This window comes from Schistosoma mansoni, chromosome 1 (genome assembly GCF_000237925.1).
Source record: "Schistosoma mansoni strain Puerto Rico chromosome 1, complete genome".
NCBI classification, from domain to species: domain Eukaryota; kingdom Metazoa; phylum Platyhelminthes; class Trematoda; order Strigeidida; family Schistosomatidae; genus Schistosoma; species Schistosoma mansoni.
The window spans coordinates 2,276,618-2,298,574 of NC_031495.1; the positions used below are offsets into that span (position 1 = coordinate 2,276,618).

At 34.4% G+C, this 21,957-nt stretch overlaps 1 protein-coding gene and 1 non-coding gene across 2 annotated transcripts in view; both read left to right on the top strand.

Moving 5' to 3' along the window:
- The window catches only part of Smp_171020 (hypothetical protein), a gene marked incomplete at its 5' end in the record, with an annotated part of 53,580 nt that overhangs the window by 26,926 nt on the left and 4,697 nt on the right, over nucleotides 1-21,957 (top strand). The window contains 5 exons of the mRNA XM_018792967.1: nucleotides 2,239-2,406; nucleotides 3,663-3,964; nucleotides 5,871-6,298; nucleotides 12,625-12,974; nucleotides 15,750-15,920. Of these exons, the coding sequence (XP_018647526.1) occupies nucleotides 2,239-2,406; nucleotides 3,663-3,964; nucleotides 5,871-6,298; nucleotides 12,625-12,974; nucleotides 15,750-15,920 (1,419 nt within the window). The remainder of the gene's footprint in view (nucleotides 1-2,238; nucleotides 2,407-3,662; nucleotides 3,965-5,870; nucleotides 6,299-12,624; nucleotides 12,975-15,749; nucleotides 15,921-21,957) is intronic.
- On the top strand, nucleotides 20,833-20,905 carry Smp_tRNA_00734_Pseudo_TTG.1.1. Its single transcript has one exon. It is a non-coding gene (tRNA).

The following is a 21,957-nucleotide window of genomic DNA, read 5'->3' on the forward strand; positions in this document are numbered from 1 at the left end:
TCTCGAGCCCCTAGACTGGTGGCCACATTGCAACTTGATCGATAGCATTCGATCAGCACTAAGAAGGACTTGACACACATGACATTGATCACCACCCAGTGACCAATCAATTATAAACACATTTTACACAGTTTCGTAATAATTATATTGTAAGAATATATATAATAGTCCACAGATAATTCCTGGAAGTTACCATTCATTTAGTCTTGACTAGATGTAACAGATCAAATTACTGACGCATTTTAAGTAGTTCTTGATGGTAGATAGATTAGAATGTGTCAGTCTTGTTATGTATTTCATTATGTGAAAAAAGTGGACTGTTTTGAAGTCCTGTATTACAAAACGTTCTAGCAGACTGATCAAATATTTATATTATCTACTTTTCTACGGAGAAAATCTTGTAAAACGTTCTACATCTGCTGAGATTTGCCTTAACTAATTAATTATGTATCCTAACCATCCAATTAAATGAATCTCCTGGTTTAACGCATGTGTGAAAACTTGCAAACTATCACGAAGCTAAATACTACAACATTTTAGCGGAACTACCAACGTGGTTAGTGTATTTTCTTTATTCTGCGTTCTTTGAACATTGGGTCTCATTCATTAAATTTGTATTATGCAGTGAAGGATGTGTCATAGGAACAAAATTAGTTGTAAACTTTCATATAAGAAGAGTAACTGCAACCAATCACTGTTTAAGTAAATTTATATGTATTTATTGTGAGTACTCACTAGTTAAACGAATAAACGATAAGGATGGATTATATTGTTATATTTATATAGATAGTTACTTGTTGTAACCAAACAAATGATACTGAATAAATGGATTATCCATGTAAAATCAGTCAGTGAGTTATCATCCACATAGGGGTTGACACGAAAGTGAATCAGCCCAGGTTGTCATATACCGCAAAGTAGTTCAGATAATAATGATATCAATAATATTGAGAAAAACTGGATATGGGACAATACAGTTCGAAACGAAGAAATGCATTCGAATATTGGTTAATGTGAATTAATGTTGTAGAATGCATGTATCTACGCTACTGCGATTGATTTTGAACTATGCTACTCCAAAATTTCCAACCAACTAATCGAAGTTATTAAGCAGGCCCTAACTAGGTAGTTTGCATCTTCAAATACGGCTCATCTAACAGTCAGAGATATCACTAACTAATGCCATTTGGTGCTTTGTCCATTTTTAGTTTTCTTTCAACCTACTCCTACACCAGCAAGCGTAATATGTCGAGATAGGTGGTGGTTGGGCATATTTAGCACAAGTTTCAGCCATCTTTTTTGATGATGGTCCACAACCTCATTAATTAACTTTGAATATCCCACAATATAGAACCAATGTCTCGAATACATCTGGGGGCAATTACATTTAGCCTATGTTTCTCTTTTATGAACTATGTTTCACAGCCATACACTAATATATAGCAGACCACTGAACGATATATTTGTCTTTTGGTTGGAAAACGGGCATCTCTTCCCTAAATGTGATCTAAATCAGCAAAAGCCAACTGATGCTTCTGAGCCCATGCAAATACTTTATTAGATACTTGGGTTTTTATAGAGCTATCACCAAACAGGACACTATCATTCACAAATTCCAAGTGTATGAGGAGAGTATACAGGCTTAGCGAACAACAATTGGGGTTCCCAACTTAAATGGCAGTTTGCCACAAGTTGTAAAACAACAATTGCGTTTCAGTAAAGAGCCTTTAAAAATTTAGCATACCTTTCTAGTGCATTGTTAAGTTATAAGTGCTGTCAAAAACTCCCAGATCAATGGAGCAAAATACCAGGATTATCTTAGCGAACAAGATTACATTCGAGTGTCGGTATGTGTTTCTGTTTTAAAACCTGTAGAAATTTACAAATTTAATCAATACATCCTCTTACAGGTTGTAAAACAGCTTGGTTTTTACAGGTTTGGTCATCTTGACTACCGTTTGGCGTTGACTGATCATATAGGTTAACATTTTGATATTGCATTATTCAAAATAACTATTTCATATCGATCACAAAGGCTTTTTGATCCTTTGACATAGACTGAGACCATCATCAATCAAGACCAGTCAGATCACGTCCTAATTCTAGATCTTAGATAATGTTTCGGTCAGCTTAACTGCTAACACTAAATCACCATTCCTAATGAAATGTTGTTTTTGGGAAATAACAAAACTATTGGTCATTATCACTATTATAATATCTTCTCTGTTGTTTATGTAGTTACAATTATATTTGGACGGACGATTAGTACCAAATAATCCTGAACTGGTGCAAATTGCTGAAAATATGCCTATGGTACATTTATCTGTTAAAAATCATGAATTTGTTCGTACTTCAGTTGGTGCTTGTTGGCATGTACGTAGTGCTCAATTTGCTCAGCATTTTGTCGTAAGTCTTTTATTTATGATTATTATCGTTTTTTCTTAATCTATTAGTTTATTTTTATAATATGATGCAGTCAGTGGATGGTCAGTCACGTAGAACCTGGCATAATCAGGCATTAACTCAAGTTCCTACAAATCAAATTAATATAATGAGGAAAAATAATCCACATTGTGAAACTCGATTTGAAAATTTGATAATCAAGTATGTTGGGAAGAAAGAAATGGGTAAACGCTTAGTGGAACATAAATTATGTATGCTTGGCTCGACGTATTCTGTGATGGTTGTTCGTTTCCTTTAAAATGCAACGCTAATGTCCAATAAAAGTCTGAAATAAGAGTTTAAGGAAGAAAGGTTTATTGAAATCATTCCATCGTAATTAATGGGCTTTCAAAATCACTATACTGTGAACTAAATTCGTTAGCATTGTGTACATATGGACAATATCTAGCGATAAAGCGTGGATAGCGTCATAGCTTTGTTCACCTTATTGTCACCATCGTAAACTTTTGGGGCAAAGGTAGAGGCGTTGTTCACAGTATCAACATTACCTTATCCTTCTTTCTGATTATAGAAAGACAATATCACCCCAAGTGTTACTTATCCAAGGGAAGTTCCTTATTACTATGACATTCTAATGGAGTTAGCTGTACAATTTCCTGTCTAATCAGTGGTCTATCGGTTAAGGGCTCTGACTCGAGACTGGTAGGTCCTGGGTTCGAATCTCGCGAGTGCGGGATCGTGAATGCGCACTGCTGAGGAGTCCCATAATGGGACGAAACGGCTGTCCAGCGCTTCCAGGTTTTCCATGGTGGTCTAGCTTCAATAGACCCATGATTTCAACTATGATAATCAGAGTTTACCCGATAAAATTCTATAAGGTCATCATGAGTGTTGCAATAATGAAACAGCTACTGTATACATATGTCTTTATAGATTTTATACTAATTAAAGGTAATATGCGCCATATACTAAATCAACCGGATAACTACTGATAATTAACAGACAATAGATTACTATTCTATCCTGGTTTAAAACTTCTCGATAATACACTGCTCTTTTTTAAATAAGTGATTTCTAGTGTAAAAGTATTATTGTAGGTTACTTTTTAATCAGTGAAATTATGGTCCTACTTTCACGATGATCAATGTAGTTGCGTTTATCATTATTATTATTATTATCATTATTATTATTATTATTATTACTGAATGCCATTGATGCACACACTGTCTTATTTTCCCCATTGAAAATACATAAACAAGGGTTATCTTGCTGGTTTAACTTATACAAATGGATATATTCAATCGGATGAGGAAATACTTTGTCTGACCAATTGTGAACCACGTCTAATTATCAACGATCCAACATCATTCAGTTCAAACACTAATCATTTCGATACAACAAATATTCGTAATTCTCATTTGAATAGTATCATTATTCAAACTAAAAGTTTAAATGAATTATCGAAAATTCTAAGAAACGTGACATTTTATAATCCAAGATTACAATATAAACCACGATATCGACCGGAACCAGTGGCCATACAATTAAATACTTTGTTTACGTAAGTAATTTATATAAACGTCAAGATATGTAGTATTGTTTAATTTTTTGGTGAAGTTTCGTTCTCTCAGAGGGATGGTTTTATCGTAAAACTTCCATTGTTCTTCTGAACAATATCATCAGGAAAAACTTCAGGTTGAATTGAGACGGTAGTCATCACGCTATTATGGAAGTTTTCAGATGTAACTTAAATCACGATGTGACCAAAGTTAGAGAACCATTGAAACCTGGAAGTATTGGATGAGGATTTCGTCCTTTATATGAAACTCTTGAAAAGTATGCACCTGTAACCCCACTACGGGGAATCGTATCCAGGTAGTCAATCTCCCATACTATCCTTAGACTCTAAACCACTGAACCATCATCGAACAGTGTACATGTCTAAATTCGATTAGTCCGGGATATTACACAAACATTTTCCATTGTCTTCGATGGACCCTGTGGATGTACATGTCTAACTTCAACCAGTTAAACTTTTACACCATCGAATGCTATCTCAGTGGTTTAGAAGCTGAAAGCTCGCACGGGAGATCTCAGGTTTTGGGTTCGGTTTCCTCCTATGGGGTCATTGACACGCACTTCTAACGAGTTGCAAACCAGAAAGGAACGTTTGTTCAGTGCTTTCATGTTTCATTGATCGTATAACTTCAATCGGTTCAGGATTTAAAAGAATTGAGATATTCGAGCTCGTCCGCATATGACTAGCAGCTTGCACTGTCGGCCTTGATCTTTAGCGATGATTGTTGGCTTTTACCTTGTCATCATCTGTAAAGTAATTTTGATTGCTTCCGCCATTGATCTGACTCCTGTTTTATATATTTGTCTATGATTTTTGCTGTGTGTGTCGATTCAGATGTGTTGATTGACTTCTATCTGAGGTTATTGCCAGGGTTCTAAAAATTATCCTCTAAAAATTTTCCTCTTTATCGAAAATTTCAACATTTTCCCAGACAGACATGTATCCGTAATCGTTTACGTGGATTAATTTGAGCGAAGACACTATGGGGTTCGACAACCAGTTAGTGTCCTTATATAAAAGAAGTCAACTTTGTCCAATGTACTGTTTTATTGTAGGATTAGGAATGTTTTTGTTCGCTAATTTGTGAGTTCTAGTAGACTTTGACTTCTTGTAGTTCGGAAGATTTCTCTCATTGATGAGAAGCAGGTATAGAGTGTCGTTTACGAACTTTCGCTTCATCAAGTGAATTGTATCATAATTATTTATTTTCTTAAGTTATTGGATCGTAACACACTATCTATGAAGCAGTCAGTTATCTTAAGAAAAGTCGAGTGATACTCCTACGTGATTTCAATTTTCGCAGTATCAAAGCAAAACTATCAATCAAAAGGAGAATAAAAATTAAAATAAAGGAATACTTATTAGCATGAGAGATTTGGGAAGATTGTCTTTTACATTTGAATATGGACTGAAATTAGCTATGGAGGACTATTGAAAATCAAGCGGTGCACAGCCGTTGCTTCGTCCTACTGTATGGAATTACTTAGCAATCCTTACGTGCGAGCTAAACATAGATCGAAGTTATAAAATCTACAGGTATTGCTGAATATACTATTTTTAGACTGTGTCAATAACTAACAGCCCGAATCGATCGTAGTTTAACTTGAGTACAGAAACCGAATGCCTATTTATGTGACCTGAAAAGATCTCGGAATAAGAAGTGATTTGTCTGCTTGATCGATCAGATTACAACGGGAACATAAATATGTTGACTTGTGGAATTCACCGAACAAGTTGATTAAATCAATCTATTTTGAGTATATCCGAACTTTTAGGAAAAGTTTTGAAAAAAATTAGTGATACCATTTCGGAATTTTAGATAACTGCATTACTTATTTAAGAAGTTATCAGTGTTATTTCATACTATTTCGTTTCAATCTATTCATAGTTATGCAACAGATTGTGAAATACCCTCAACATTTAATCAAGTAATTCTAATTAGTCCATTACCTCCAACTGAACAAACGTTGATTTCACTTGATACATGGAACTCAAATATTCGTAGGGATCGATATCTTCATAAACGGTACCATGGTCATCATAATCAACCAAGTCACGATTATCAACAATCTAATGTTCATCAACCAGCTTCTACTCATCGAGACAAATCGATACATCAGTCATTTGATGAAATATCAACATCATTACCAGTCAATTCACTAGTACTGTTTAATGCAGAACAATATGAACATGTGAACAAGACATTCACATCGAGAAATCTCACAAAAAACAGTTTATCTACTGGAGTCTATATATTTCCATACATAACAATCATGTGGAAAACCCCATCAGAACTGTTGAATTTGCATAGTACATGTAAGAAGAAATAGTATCATATTTGAGGATTTTTTGTATGATAAGTTATTTTTTCCGATATACTATGTGCTCAATATTTCAACAAGTTTAAATACCTTTTGTTGGTCTTTTTAGAACGATCGTTAAGACTGAACATCATTAAGAAAATCACTTCTCGGAAGGAGGTGCATCCAGCTATTAAGTCACAAAGAGGAAGAAACTCACTTCTCAGATGCCATTATTAAACACTATTTAAAACATATAATTAACTTGTGACTACAGTCACTGCATCGAAACATTCATTCGAGGTTCCCGTATGTGAAGAGATTCTGATTAGATTTAATCATGACTGTAAACAACGGGAAATTACAAACTGTTATGAATAACAACATTAAAATAGTGTCCTGTTTATATTTAGCACTCTATTTAATCCATCAATAACTCTACTACTACTGCTACTACTAACGTGTACACCTTTTGAAGTAATCATTGTGATATCTAATTTTACTAACCACAACTCAGTGATCACTTACTGATTCATGTATTTAGTGGCCTTGAGTGACTATTTTGTTGTGTAGGACAATCCGTGTTGAGTGTGAGGCAACTACCCACCAAAGACAGTGAAAGATGGCCAAGAAGTGTTGTGGACTGACAAACATTAGGCAGTAACACCGTTGGATGTCAGATCAATGGTCTAGAGGTTTGGCGTCCGCGCTCTAGATTAAAGGTCCTGAATTAGATTCCGTCATGCGATATCGTGGGTGCACACTAAAGAGGAGTCTAATACTGGGGCGAAACGACATTCTAGCGCTTCCAGGTTATCAACCGTGGTCTAACTTAGATCAGTTCATAATTTCAATGGAACTCAGAAATCTTCACAACTCCTATCTGTAAAATCCTATTCAAAGTTTTAATAACCCAATTAGGTGAGCTTTGGATGAAGAAATCTGTGTTCCAAAATAAAATGACATAAATAGCGAGTTGCCGCTGCTGTGCTTTCCCTATTTTTACCTTTCATGTCAGTTTGTAGGACTGTTTAATAGACATCGATGAATCGTTTTTCAATCACTTAAAACTATGTAGAGCTTAATAATAAATTTGTTTAAAATAAATCCCTTCGCTGAACTTTGTGTCTTTAATGTTTAAATGGTGATTCTCATACATAGTTTATTTCGGTATAATTATGCAACATCTCAATCTGTTAAACGGTACATCATCAAATTAGCAAACAATAATCAGGATAAAAATAGAACAAGTCTATATAGTAGTTTTAGTGGTTACAGGGCATTGGGCCATTTGAGTGATCTTACTGAAATGCCCTTGTACGGCGGAGAGTGAAGAGGGGCCACATTCCCTCTCGAAATGCTCTCACATGGTCACGCGAATATATAGCCTCTATCGGGGAAGTCCTACTCACTGCCTTCTCGTGGCGGGGGTGTTGTTCACGAAAGTGAGAGGGCGAAAAGCGAATGTCTGGCGCTTTAACCGGGCCAGTGGACACGGAAAGTCCATCTAAGGGAGTTGGAAAACCCTGATTCCAGACCAATGGTGCACATGGGCCCCGGTATCCTCAGGGAGCGAATGGCGTATGAACCAATTGTTAGTCACCGTCTACCATGGGACTGCATCTCCTTACGATACTCCACTGCCTTGTGGACTAGACCTTTAGGTCAAAGGCTCGGGGTGTGGCCCCCTGAGAAAACCACCTGCTTCAGTTTGGGCACCTGGGCAGTGCCACAGTCCACACATAAATCAAATGAGATTTATGTGGCGCATACACATCTGGTACTCCCTTGTACCAATATTTATTTGTTTAAATAAATAAATAACTGAAACACAGTTTAGAGGATATTTGTTTAATTTTAATTTTCCATTATTTCATTGCATCTTAGTAATTCCTCATTTAATATAAATCTTTTAGCAAAACAGTTTCTATGTCAGTAAATAATTCAAATTATTTATCATGTTGGAAACAAGCTTTTCCAAACAATTACATAACTATAAATAAAAGAAAAAAGGAAAATCTCCAACTCCCTTTGCCTAGAAAAATTATCATCTTGCCAATATGTATTGTAGTAATCAATTAGTGTTGATAAACGAATACATTTGTGCATCACTTTAGAAATAAATAAAAATGTATTTGCTATAAGAATACCCACTAGTTAACCCATATGTATATGTATATATATATACTTCGAGAGAGCCAGTTTTAAATGTCACATTTTAAGTTCAACTTTATTCCTATTTACATACAAACGGATCCAGTGGTGAAAATAATAGATGTATTTTTAATATGCTAAGAATATGTTCTGTATAAAAATACATTTGTATATGGATGATGATAAAAAACAAATCATCTATAGAATGAAATAAGAGGAATCTGTAATAACATTCCTATCATAAAAATAACATTCATCAAAGTTCTTATTTTGGTCATTAATCAATAAATATGAGACAGAAAATTGATCTGAATTGTTTATGTAAAAATTACTTTTTTATATTTTTATTAAACAATCATTATTCAGTTATATAATATACCCTTATAGGCCAGGGTAATCTTGCACTGGTTTTCAAGAGAACCAGACACCATCTAGACTTCCACGCGGCAACCCAAACAGTACAGCTCAATCCCGTTTAACAGGAGAGCCAGACACTGTGCAGGCTTAACCCAAGCAGTACAGCTCAATCCCGCCCTATAGAAGAACCAGACACTATATAGGCTTCAACGCTACAGTACAGCCCAATCCTGTGTCGCAACCACTCAGGTACCAAACACCTTGGTGGACCATGAACAATCATAATAGGAAAAAATCCCCAGATCTTAACTATGCTATTCGCGTGTTTTACGTAAATTATTTGTTTCCTTGAATTGATATCAGCTAGTGGAGAGAACTTTCAAGAATCGAAGGTGTACTGAACAGCTGCTTGAGTTGATTGGAAGGCGTATAGTTATCACCGAATAGGTGATTCAGTTTAGGACTTCCAAATCTTGCGGTGAGCATAACGCAAGTTATGATTAGCATATTTTTCAGTATCATAACTGTTCAAGCTGTTGGTGCGCGTGTCAAAACATGATACCAGTTCATGAATATATCGAAATTTGGATTGAACCTACTCAGTAGATAAACACTGTCAGTGTGGAGTACTGGCAATTATCGTAAAGAGGGGTCAGAGACAGTAACCTCACTCAAAATCTGTCACAACGGCGTAAAGATATTCAGTTCATATTTTACGATGTTTATACCTTTCATTTCGAGAATTCATCTACTTTTCTTAAATCAATTCGTTTATGTCCTAATATTTGTTGCTACCATACCTATTGTTACTACTTCAAGTAATCTGGGATTAAACTTGATAACTCCATTTGACAGTACTTATGTGGTACAGCAACTTGAACCGATCGATGCACAAGTGTTCTAGGTATTTTCTTTGTTAATGACTGGTAGACTTTTAATAAATTTTATTTATTTCTATACGCTGACAGCATAGAATGATAAACCTATTCAATGCAAATATAACCATTTTCTTGTTAATAATTTCCAATTGAGTGATAGAGCCATCCTAAGCTCTGGTTAATAAGTGTTATGAACAAATTAACGGAATCGCAGTGGAATCCAGGACGCGCGTTTCGTCCTATTTGGGACTCGTCAGCTGGATGTACCTTGATGTACCCCATCGCACAAGCAAGTGGCTATCATGACTCAGTGGCCGAGTGGATAACGCAATGGCATTTGAAGCGGAAGGTACTGGGTTCGAGTTCCTCCCAGAGTGAACATCAACTGTGAGATACAGGTACATCCAGCTGATGAGTCCCGAATGGGACGAAACACGTTTCAAGCTGGGTTCCACTGCTAGCCACTATCCATCTCTGCTTACCATGTTTGTGAATTAAGGCTGTATCGAAGCAATACGCACAATATGCACATATGCCAATTAGAGACTGACCAGTTGCAGTCCTAACAAATCGATGGGAAGATTTCAACAAACAATACTCAATGAAATTAACGGACTGTTATATTTTTGTTTTAATTTACTAAAATCATATTTCTTTACTCTAGAAATACCACTGGAAAAAGCTAAATAAATCTAATAAAAAGGAAGTGGTTACAAAATTGATTAAATTCAGTTTCTATCAATGTTGATTTCATTCTTTTTTAAAGTTCTTGATCATATAAATCAATCATCACCGCCTATTTCTCGAACTGATTCTTTGTGTACCTGTACCCATAATTATAATAAAATTCTATATTTTGTTTTTCATAGTTAAAATCGTGAGTCAGTTGAAGCTAGACTACCATGGGAAACCTAAAAGCACTAGATGGCCGTTTCGTCCTATTATGGGACTCCTCAGCAGTGCGCATGCATGATCCCGCACTCGCGAGATTCGAACCCAGGACCTATCGAATAAGTGCTCGTGCGCGAGACTGATAGGTCATGTGTTCGAATCTCGCGAGGCGAGGTCGTGGATGCGCACTGCTGAGGAGTCCCACAAATAGGACGAGTTGGCCGTCCAGTGCTTATGGGTTTTCCCTGGTGGTCTACCTTCAATTGACTCACGCTTTCAACTATGAAAATGCTAAATTTCCACCAAAACCTTTTCTGATTTTGTTTTTCTATTTATTAGTGAAGAGTTTTCTTGCTTTCACACAGGAAAAAACAGCCAGAAGAACAATATCTAAGTTGTTAGTGAATTCTCCAAGAATTTTGAAATCATACTAAGTTAACGAATGAATCTTTTTAAGTTGACTGGCAGTAAAGAAACATACTGGCATTGTGACTGAACTCTACCCATGATATGATGTATTTGTTGGTGGTGAAATCAAGGACATACACTTCGTCCTATTTGGGACTCGTCAGCTGGATGTACCTCCCATTCTTGTTTGACATTCACATTGAAACTCTAATTTACTACTTCTTACTTTAAACATTAAACGCATTATGCACTGTGTTGCTTAGTGTATATATTCAATAGCTTGTTCAGTATTTGTGTATTTGATTTGTAAGAGTTTGTATTTTCGTGTTGTTGGTATGTCAATTCATGTGGATTCAGTAGCTCAGTCGATAAGGCGTTGATATTCGCAGAAAAGTTATTGGGTTTTATTCCCAATGTGAATATCAACACTTGGATCCACATCCATTCACTTAAGGAATCCTAAATAGGAAGAAACGTACGTCCTGGATTCTAGTGCGAGACACTATCTAACCGACAAAAACATGTGAATAAATGACAATATCGAGACGGTTCGCTTAAGACTCATAGATGCCAACAGATACTGATCACTTGAAGTTCTTAACTAAAATAACTGAAAAATACAAACACTTATAAACAAAATCATAGAAATTGTTGAAATCCTGCTATGAATTCACTTTAAAACATTTGAATAGTTCTTTTTTTCATATTTTCACATTTTGTTGAAGTCTGTATTATAGACTAAACCCAAACTTCACACCATACTGTTATATCGTATGTATACGCGTGTGCCAAGTTTGATATATGAACGTGCTGATTCCCGCCAATGAGAGGAGAGCGAATTATCGATCGGAGCAATGATACACAAAAACTGTATGAGCAGTCTTGAGTACTTATCAGTCTTGCTTTCTGCCTAGCCCAGCCAGTTAAGTCCAGAACACCAATAACAGCCTCTGCAATATGAATCATTATTCACAAACATACTGGGTTTATATAGCAATCAAACTGACCACATCTTACCATAAAATAGAAAATAACATTTGTACAATATTTAGTCAAATGTGGCTGTGGAAAGGAAGAACAGTAATCAATAGACTGGGGATAACTCAAGAATGGTACATCGTATAATAATAGTCTATCTGTCAAAATAAAGCTTTTAATAAGAGGAACATGAATATGAATAGTTACGTTACTTAGCAACTATACAATGGGAAATATACATATAACATTGGTCCATAAATAGTCTTCAGAGTTACCATTCACAATTCTCTTCGGGATACAACACATACATATGATATTTTAAAACAAATGAAGTCTATTTATCACCTAAATGTAAAGTCAAACAAAATGTAAGTTGCGTAGAAATTCTATTAACACTGTGATATAGCTTTCCCCCCGTAATCATACTGATGGTGTTTTATGAATTTTCATTGATGTAGATTAACTAAAAAATCTTTTTTTGGTTTTTTCTTATTCCAAAATCTGTTAAAAGATATGTACTTGGCAATCAACTTCTACTATTTTATTACCAATTTTTTTGGTATAGATTGACATCAGCTTCTTAAAAATCATTCGATTTAAATTTTGCGCCATTTATTCAAACTATATCAGTCAAACAAAATTTCACTTTTCTTTTTACATTATTTTCAATACTTAGCTTCGGAATTTCAGCAAACAATTTCATCATGTACAATTGATTTATGCAAAGGCGATCAATTCAATGGTGTAGACAATATTCTATCTATCTCAGAATATATCATTTTAAATCCTGAATATATCAAAAATGATATAAAAGTATTTCAACGTTCAAATGGATTCCTTATTCATGGTAGTTCAGGTGTGTTAAGTTATATGAATGCTTTGAAACATGTTCAATGGTTATGTAAAGATGAACAAAATAACATAAGTAGACGATGTTTTAATGTATCATGTGAAGCTATGATTCAAGTCTCTGAAAAGGATCAATTCATGATGAGAAAAGTGAATAGCAATGCCATACAATCTGAAGTAAGATATTCTTATATGCTTACTTATTACATTCACAATATATTTTGATAATTTACACATTTTTAGATTTATACGGTGAACTATTCTGATAGAGTTTTTCCTTAGAATTAGTTATTTAATGTACCAATAGTTACATTAACAGGTATGTGTACTTCTATACTGAATGACTTAATGGCCACAAACTTTAGATTGAAAAAATTGATTCGATTTCATGTGATAAGTGAAGTGTACTTTCTGAATCTTACAAGTAGCCTCTAGCTAAAATATAGTATTCATCATATGAATGTAAACTAATGTGAAGATATCGATTAAATTATCTCAGTTATCATTAAAAACTATTCAATTCACTCCTGAAAGTCAATCAGTAAGTTGAAATTGAGTCAGTTGAAGCTAGACCACCATAGAAAACCTGGAAGCATTGGATGGCCGTTTCGTCCTATTGTGGGACTCCTCAGCAGCGCGCATCCATTATTTACTAAATAGATGAGAAGTGTACATCGTTTTTTTTCATTTCAAATGTTTACTTTTCAACTGAATAATCTTATATGCTGAAATAGTCCATTTTTCTCTTGACAACCTTATGAAAATTAGAAATTATCTATAATTAATCAAGAAAAACAAACAAACATGGGTTACATTCAAATCACATGTGATAAATCATTTATGTTGATAATTAAGTTATTCAAGCTTAACATCTAATTCTTTTTTTTCTAAAAAAATGTTAATCAGATTATATAAAATAATACTGAAGTGTATATTGTAGTGTCGGTTGATAATGTTTAAGCCCATATACCCCCCTTATTCTAGCTTCTGGATAAGCCAATTTACCACCTACCCATCAGAAGTCACATTTTGATCTTGTTAATTATTCACTTATTAACCCTGACTATTTTTTTTATATGAGCGTGTGTGTGTGTGCACTTTTTATCACCTTTTATCACATGTATGTAACTTATTTTTATCTGACTATAAATATTGATTAACGTTTGATTAGAGCGAGCTGGCTTACCCGCCGTCTCCAATGTGCGTCATTTTCGCTTCGTTCTCACGAGTTGGCTTACCCGCCATCTCCAATGTGTCTCGTCTTTGCTTTGTTCTCTTCTATTCACTTCATCCCTCTGATTGCCTGTCCAGATCAATGAGTGTACAAAATATATGTATTCTAGATCCATTCTCGTATTTCACTTATTTAACTCTGTTGTTCATCAACGCGGATTACGTCATGTTTTAAATACGAGGATAGACAGGATGTATACTTTGACAACAATCATTCATACGATCTCATATGGAGTCAGATTTAGGCCCAAAAAAATATACATTAAGTAACATGTACTAGAAGCCATCTTAAAGTCATAATGGTAACATAAAATATCTTTCTATGGAAGTAGACTATGATCAAACTGTTGATTGCATAAGTAATAGTTGAACCACAAAGTCTATGCTTCACTTATAAATTTATACTAATTAGAGAATCACTGAGAAACAATGGAGGCTAAATTGTTGTTTTGTTCAGATTTATTGTTCGGTGAAAGGCATAAACATTCTAGGTTGATTCTGTTGTTCAATCGCGTTTCCTGACTATTAGGAAGCTCCTGAAATAAAAATGAGATAGATACTTAGTGTTTTCCAAATTTTCAGCAGCTTCTGGCACTACTTAATCTCAGATAATCAATCAAACTTCACACAAAAATTGACTAATTACAAAAATGTAAACACAACCCGCTGGTATTTTTGTCTTTTTCTACCTGTTTTTGTAGTACATACTCTTGACAAATGTGATGACGTGATTCAATCAACTACGAAACACGATTCTTCATATTTCATTCGCTTGTTTAACATGATACTTCTTAGTGGGCCTTAAGGCAACTGTCCCTTTCGTTTTAAAATCGAAATAAACCAACTTTGGTATTTTGAGCAAACAAATACCGTATTGAATCTAAAGTCTATATTTACAATCTATTGCTAAACTTACAGTAACACGCACATTTGTAATAAAATTGTATTGTAATTACTTTTTCTATTCAAATTAATCTGATTAGTTTATGCGATACTTTTTTTCTTTTGATTATTCATTTGATCAAATGAAGAGTACATGGATCATGTCAGGTTTCTAACAATTTGTATCTTAAGTAACATCATGGAACGATCATGTTTAAATAGCCTCCGAAAACCTGAAATCATTGGACAGCTATCTCGTTCTGGTATAGGACTTTCCAACAGTGTTCATCTACGACTCTACCACGAGGACTCGAACCGATTGTTTTTAGTCTCACGCACAACTACTCAACCTTTAAACCACAAGGATGGCATTCGATGGTTTATATGTTTAACTTTAGTTAATTTATAATATCAAATAACCATTTATCAACATAATAGGAGTGAAATCGCCTGACATTTGACTCAGTTGGACTTCACTGATTACAGCTTCTCAAAAAAGCACTGGAATCAACTCTCGAATGCAATCATACTGGTGGTCTAGAAATTAGGCGTTTTCACGAGAGACTGTAAATTATGGTTTTGTGTCTTGGGTGGCAGGTTTGTAGATGCCCACTGCTGAGGAGTCCCATACTCTGATGAAATAACCGTCCAGTTGTTCCTAAATTTCAGTGGCTTTTTAATTTACATCGTTCCGTGACATTAAACATGAGACTGGAAGATCCTTATAGACCTTCATATTAATTTACATTTTGTTATTTTTTTTTCTTTTTGTCTTCAATATTTTTTTATTTAATGGTTTTTTTCTCACTCTTTCCCATTATTGCTTTTTGTTTACAGTTTTATATTTATCATGGAAAATCATCACAGCCATCAGTTACTCCATCAAATGTACAACAGCATTCAACAAGATTATCTTTGAGAGGAAAACCTCGTCTGGTAAATAAAAGGGATATAAATAGTCTTCAGCCAGCTATGCATTTACAAAATAAAACAAACACTTGGAGTACGGTACGTATGTTTGTTGCCGATCACTTAACATTTGTTATTATCATTTATTATGATTATTTTTAATTACTTATTGATAGTAACCAGTATCATGTTTTATAGTTCATAGTATTATTCAAACTTTATCAGTGAGATTACAATCTAAATCCTGCAGAAGTGGTTAACCCCTTCAAGATTATTACAGTTATAACTTATTGGTGAGAATGCCAACTTGTAAGAAAACACAAGTCTGAGTCATCTGAAGAAATTATGCTGACAATCTCGAGTGATTTTTAAATTGAAATGGAGAAAATTTACACACTTACTAGTTAATCAGAATGGAGATGGTATAAACGAATAATTGACAACAGAGAACCCAAAAGGCTAGGAAGTATATATTTTTTCAAGTGATTAGTAAACGTATTCAGTATCTCCATCGGTTTATCAACATTAAAATAAAAATCATCTTGACTTTAGAACCTTTATCTAAATGACAATATTTTTGTAAACTTGACTCCATAGCTTCAATAACATTAATGTAGATACCAAACATGAGTCGACAAAATGACGCATATGAACGACGGATCAATTATTATAGCTTCATCTTGGATAACTCTTATAGGCTCTCTAATCATCCACATGGATAATATTCTCAAATTGTTTATACCATAGAATAATGAATATTATTTCAATTCCTGTTCTTCCCACTTTATTATTTCGTTCTTTTACACTGCTGATGTTTTTCGAATCACTTAGACACATAAGCATATGTGTCAGATTCTACATTGTCTATAACTAACTGTGTGACCGTGCATCCCATGAATGTTGCAGTTCTTCAGTTTCGCTGACGTTCTGTATGTGTATTTAGTCGTGCTAAACAAAATTGCTAGTTGGATTATTAGGAAAGCATATCCCATAATCGACAATTAATTAAAAATCAAAGTTCATATGAAACTCATCTCCTTTTGCGAAAACGAGTGATTATAACCTGATACTAAAAGTTTATGTTAATTCCTATTCATTAAAAGTGTAATTACAGAAACTGGTCGCAAATTTTCTGTTCGTTACGATTTGTTGAATTTTTACCGACCAAGCTGACGACGATATGAAAACATTTAGCTAACTGAATCAATATACAGTATCATTTTGATCATGATTGAAAGTAGTAAATAGACAAAGCTACCCATCAATGTTTTCACTAATTTTTAAACATAAGTGAACTGTTCAATTGAAATATAACAGTGTAATTGCTTTAATTATGATAAGTCTTGTCGGTTTGAACGCTATATTCGTTTTCCTAAGCTATTCAGGTAACCCACAGGCTAGAACTACTCAGCAACTTGAACATCAGAGAGAAGACGCAAGTCTGAGAGAAAAAATACTTTATTCCAAAGTTCGTTCTTGTACAGAAAATCATGGGTATTTATAGATGTTAGCGTCTGTTAAATCAACATCATATTTCAGCCAATCCGTTAACGACATAATATGCTACCGACCAATAGTAGCACGCCACGTTGGAATTCTAGAATGTTCCATCATACTCTGATTGGCTAGGGCTCTTCGGCTCCTTTTGGGCCTCTGGAGGCTCCGTTAAAGTTTTCCGGAAGCCGACTCAACAAAATAAAATTTTACTACACTAGATTTTGAGTTTTGGTTAATGAAACATCAAGAAATACCTCAGGAAATCTTCATAACTAAATTTCTATCAAAACTAACTTTCAAAAAATGCTCATATAGGTGTTTGATGGTTAACGAAAATTTTAACGATTTTCTTAAAAAGGATTCTGTATTTGTTGGAATTTATCTGTAAGAGAGAGCTACAATCCTGAGGAACTTCAGATTAGAATCGGCTTCACCAAAAATCACAGTCAAGATAAAAGTATGACATTTTCATAGTTTTACATCACTGACTGATCTTAGCTAAACCACTGTTCGGAACTATAAAGCACAGAACGCCCATTTCGTCCTAGTACGGTACTCGTCGGCAGCGCCCAGCCACGATACAGCAACCAAGAATCTAACCAAGGACCTTCGGTATCTCTCACAAAATAAAATCTTTAAACCATTGAACGAGCATCTAGTGGTTATATTGTCTAACTTCAACCAATTTGCGATATTGTGTGATCACTTTTCAGTGCTTGAGGTAAATGACTATCTCACGAACGACATGGTTCAACTCCACTAGTCGTTGCTTCTTGCTGAAGCTATATAGATTGTTCATTGAAGCTAGTCATTAGAGAGCTCATGATTATTACCAGTATAGTGTTTTGTAGAGATATAGAATTTGCATGGTTTTATTTCACAAACTGACTTTAGTTAAACCACCACCAAAAGCCTGAAAGCACTGTACGACCTAAATTTCCTAAATTTTCTCCAGATAATTGTTTGTTCCTGACAAAATACTAAATCTATAATCTTGAAAGAAGGATTTAATCCCTAATTTAGTATTTGGTTTAATATTATTTATAGTAAAAGACTTACGAGTATCACTCTTCATATAATTTCAAATACATTGAATTTTTGTATTGAGAAGTACCCAAATGGAATACTAAGATAATTAATTTAAGAAACTTTATGAACATTTCGAAACTCTTTAGCAATGGAAATCCACAACCATATGTTATAACTTGTGGCCGAGTGGATGCCCAGTTAACGTATGACGTGATAAGACCGCCAACCACAGATCATAGAACTATCGATTGGAACAGTGACACACGAAACTGTACGAGCAGTCTAGAGTACTATCAGTCCTGCTATCTGTCTAGCCCAGCCAGTCAAATCCAGAACACTAATAATGTAGTAAACAGAACACTGGTTGGAGACAAAAGATTGTATTTAAGCAAAAATTACACTGTCTCAGTAAATTCTGATAATCATACAATGAACAGTTAATTTGCAAATTAACACCCAATTGTCTCAATCTTCACTGTTTCTTCTCTAATTCCATTGTTCATGCATTTTCCTACCGATTGCGCTTCATTTCAGTTCTTTCCTCATCGGTCTTCTGCCAAAATACATTCTATGTCTGTCCAACACCATATACTACTTATATGGATATAAGTAGACCACACCACAATAACAGCCTCTGCAATATGAATCATTATTCACAAACATACTGGGTTTATATACCAAACAGACTAACCACATCGTACGAATAAAATAGAAAATAACATGTGTACAAGATTTAGTCAAATGTGGCTGTGAATGTGGGAGGCAGCAATTAATAGACTAGGGATAACTCAAGAATGGTAAATCGTATATTAATAGTCTAAAGGTCAAAATAAAGCTTATAATAAGGGGGACACAAATATGAATAGTTTAGTTATTGAGCAATTATACGATAAAAAATATGTATTCATAAGATTGGTTCATAAATAGATCCCAAAGTTTCCATTCATTACCATATCAAGTATTCAATCCAGAAGCTTCAGGTCATGAAGCTAACGCATAATAATTAAGTCATTAGATCGTCGTCCAATGGGTCTGAAGTTCTGGGTTTTGGCTCTTATAGTGCGGTCATCGACGCTCACAAATGAGTGGTCCCGAACCATGCAGAATTAGCTATATCATGGTTTTTGATTTTTAAAGGTTACGTAACTGAGATCAGTTCGTGATGAAAATATGAAGCTAAATAACCGCTATAAATCTATTCATTATTTCAAGTGTCCTTATTTACAAAAATACTTATATTAAATTGTCATATAAATGAAGAACTGATGTCCTACTGTATGCTTAAGAAAATTTCTTTCAATAAAGTTAATCCTTTAAGTTGTGACTTGAAGACTGATCTCATAGGGGAATTACTAATTCTGTCCTTGGTAAAGCTACACTTATAATGATGAACTTGGAAGGACATTGTAGATGACCTTCAATTTTAGCGTCATTTCCCACCTAATAAATATGCAATCTTTATGAATGTACAACATTTCGAAAGGAAAGTAATCAAACCAAAATTAACCCATAGATTTTACAAAAATTGTGGACGTTCCAAGGCCTCTGATCAGTTTTCGGTGTTATAATTGCAAAGGTTCAGCTACCGAAAATCACAATCCTGAATACAAACAATTTCTTTCCATGCTCACCTATGTGTCAAAAACAGTTTTTATCAACGATTTTTTCATTATCCTCCCAATGATTATCAACACTTTCGTCAAAATATTCCGTAAATAGATAGATAAAACTAATTCGAAGAATTTATCCTTTTAGTCTTAATACATCACTGAAACAGATAATATTCAGTGAATTGCTAGAGTTGCTTGTTCGAGAGATTAATTTAGTCAGTGGAAAGAAAACTCATTGATTTATATATTGGATAAAAGCTTTATAGAAAAGAGAAAGCATTTACCGATTTGTGTTTTAACACAATGTCATTTCTGACCATTGGTGACAAAAATCAAGTATCCTCATTAATTGTAAGCATTTTAAACACTTTACCATAAAACCTTGATTATGATAGATGATCACTGGGGTTATTTTTCTTAGTTACGTACAAAAAATTACAAAAGTCGTTGACCGGAATTTGTTTAGTTATCTATTATCATGTTATTTTCTCAATGTGATTTGAAGTCTATAATAATAGGACGTTTATACAAGTTAGGGAGTAAAGATTCGATTCATTTTGATTCCCCCTACTGTCCTCTAGCTTTATTTAGTTTTACAATATCTGTTAATCAACATTATATTTCTGTGCAGCTGTTCTTCTAATGTAGACTTTTATCATTTACGTGTATAAGATATGTACATTGTATTTTACATTCAATAAACAGAAAAGATAAAAGTCATTTAGTATTGTTTGTTGGAATCTTCCCATTGATGTTTAGGACTGCAACTGGTCAGTCTCTAATTGGCATATGTGCATACTGTGCGTATTGCCTCGATATAGCCTTAATTCACAAGCATTGTAAGCAAAGATGGATAGTGACTAGCAGTGGAATCCGCTCAGTGGCCGAGTGGATAACGCGATGGAGTTTGAAGCGAAAGGTACTGGGTTCGAGTTCCTCCCAGAGTGAACATCAACTCTGAGATGCAGGTACATCCAGCTGACGAGTACCAAATAGGACGAAACGCTCTTCAAGCTGGATTCCACTGCTAGTCATTATCCATCTTTGCTTACCATGCTTGAGAAAAGATAAAAGTTTCTTTAAAATGGACTTTGGAAATCTTGTTATCTGGGTATATCTATTACTGATTAATTTAAACAAAATAGTTTAATGAAAAACAGTTAAACTTAGAGATATACTAGTCAGATAAATGTTCTGAACAACAGAATACGAATGTGTGTTGTTTTTTTTTGTAATGCTGTTACTGATAAATAGTTCAGAAAAAACAATTGAATATGATTAAAACGCTACTCAAAAAGTGACAAGAATGGAAAGGTAAAATAAAAAGTGTTAAAGGAAAGATCAAGAGTTTAATTGATAGTTAACAGTTATCAGGAGTCTGTGTACTATCTACGTTTTGTCAATGTTGATATTTTGATAGGCTCAATTCATTTATTTTAAATAACATATCACGAAATGTCTACACCAAGGGAGGCCTAGACAAATAGTACATATTTTAGTATTCCCTCTATTGAATATTTCAACTTTTTTCTCAGTCGGATGAGTGCCCGTAATTGTCCATGTGGACTCGTTTGGGCGAAGGCATTATAGGGTTTGACAAGTAGTCAGTTTCCATACATAGAGTGCATCCACTTTGTCCATTGAACTGTTTCTCGTAGTTGGGTGGTTTGATTGAAATCATATGGTTGAGAATTCATCCACTTTAAATCATGTTAGTAAAATTCTTATTATTAGAAATTTATATCTTCCAATGATTGGAAGAAATAAAGTTATTTTTTGTTGATATCACGAACCAATCTTCGTTAAACAACCATTGAAAACCTAGAAGCATCCAACCGCCGTTTCGTGCTAGTATGGGACTCCTCAACAGTGTGTATCTACAACCACACCATAAGGAATCCAATCCTGGAAATTGTTATTACATGCCAACACAACCTTTAAACGACTAAACCATCCTACTCAGTCAATATAGGGTATTGCGCAACCATGAACCATAGTCT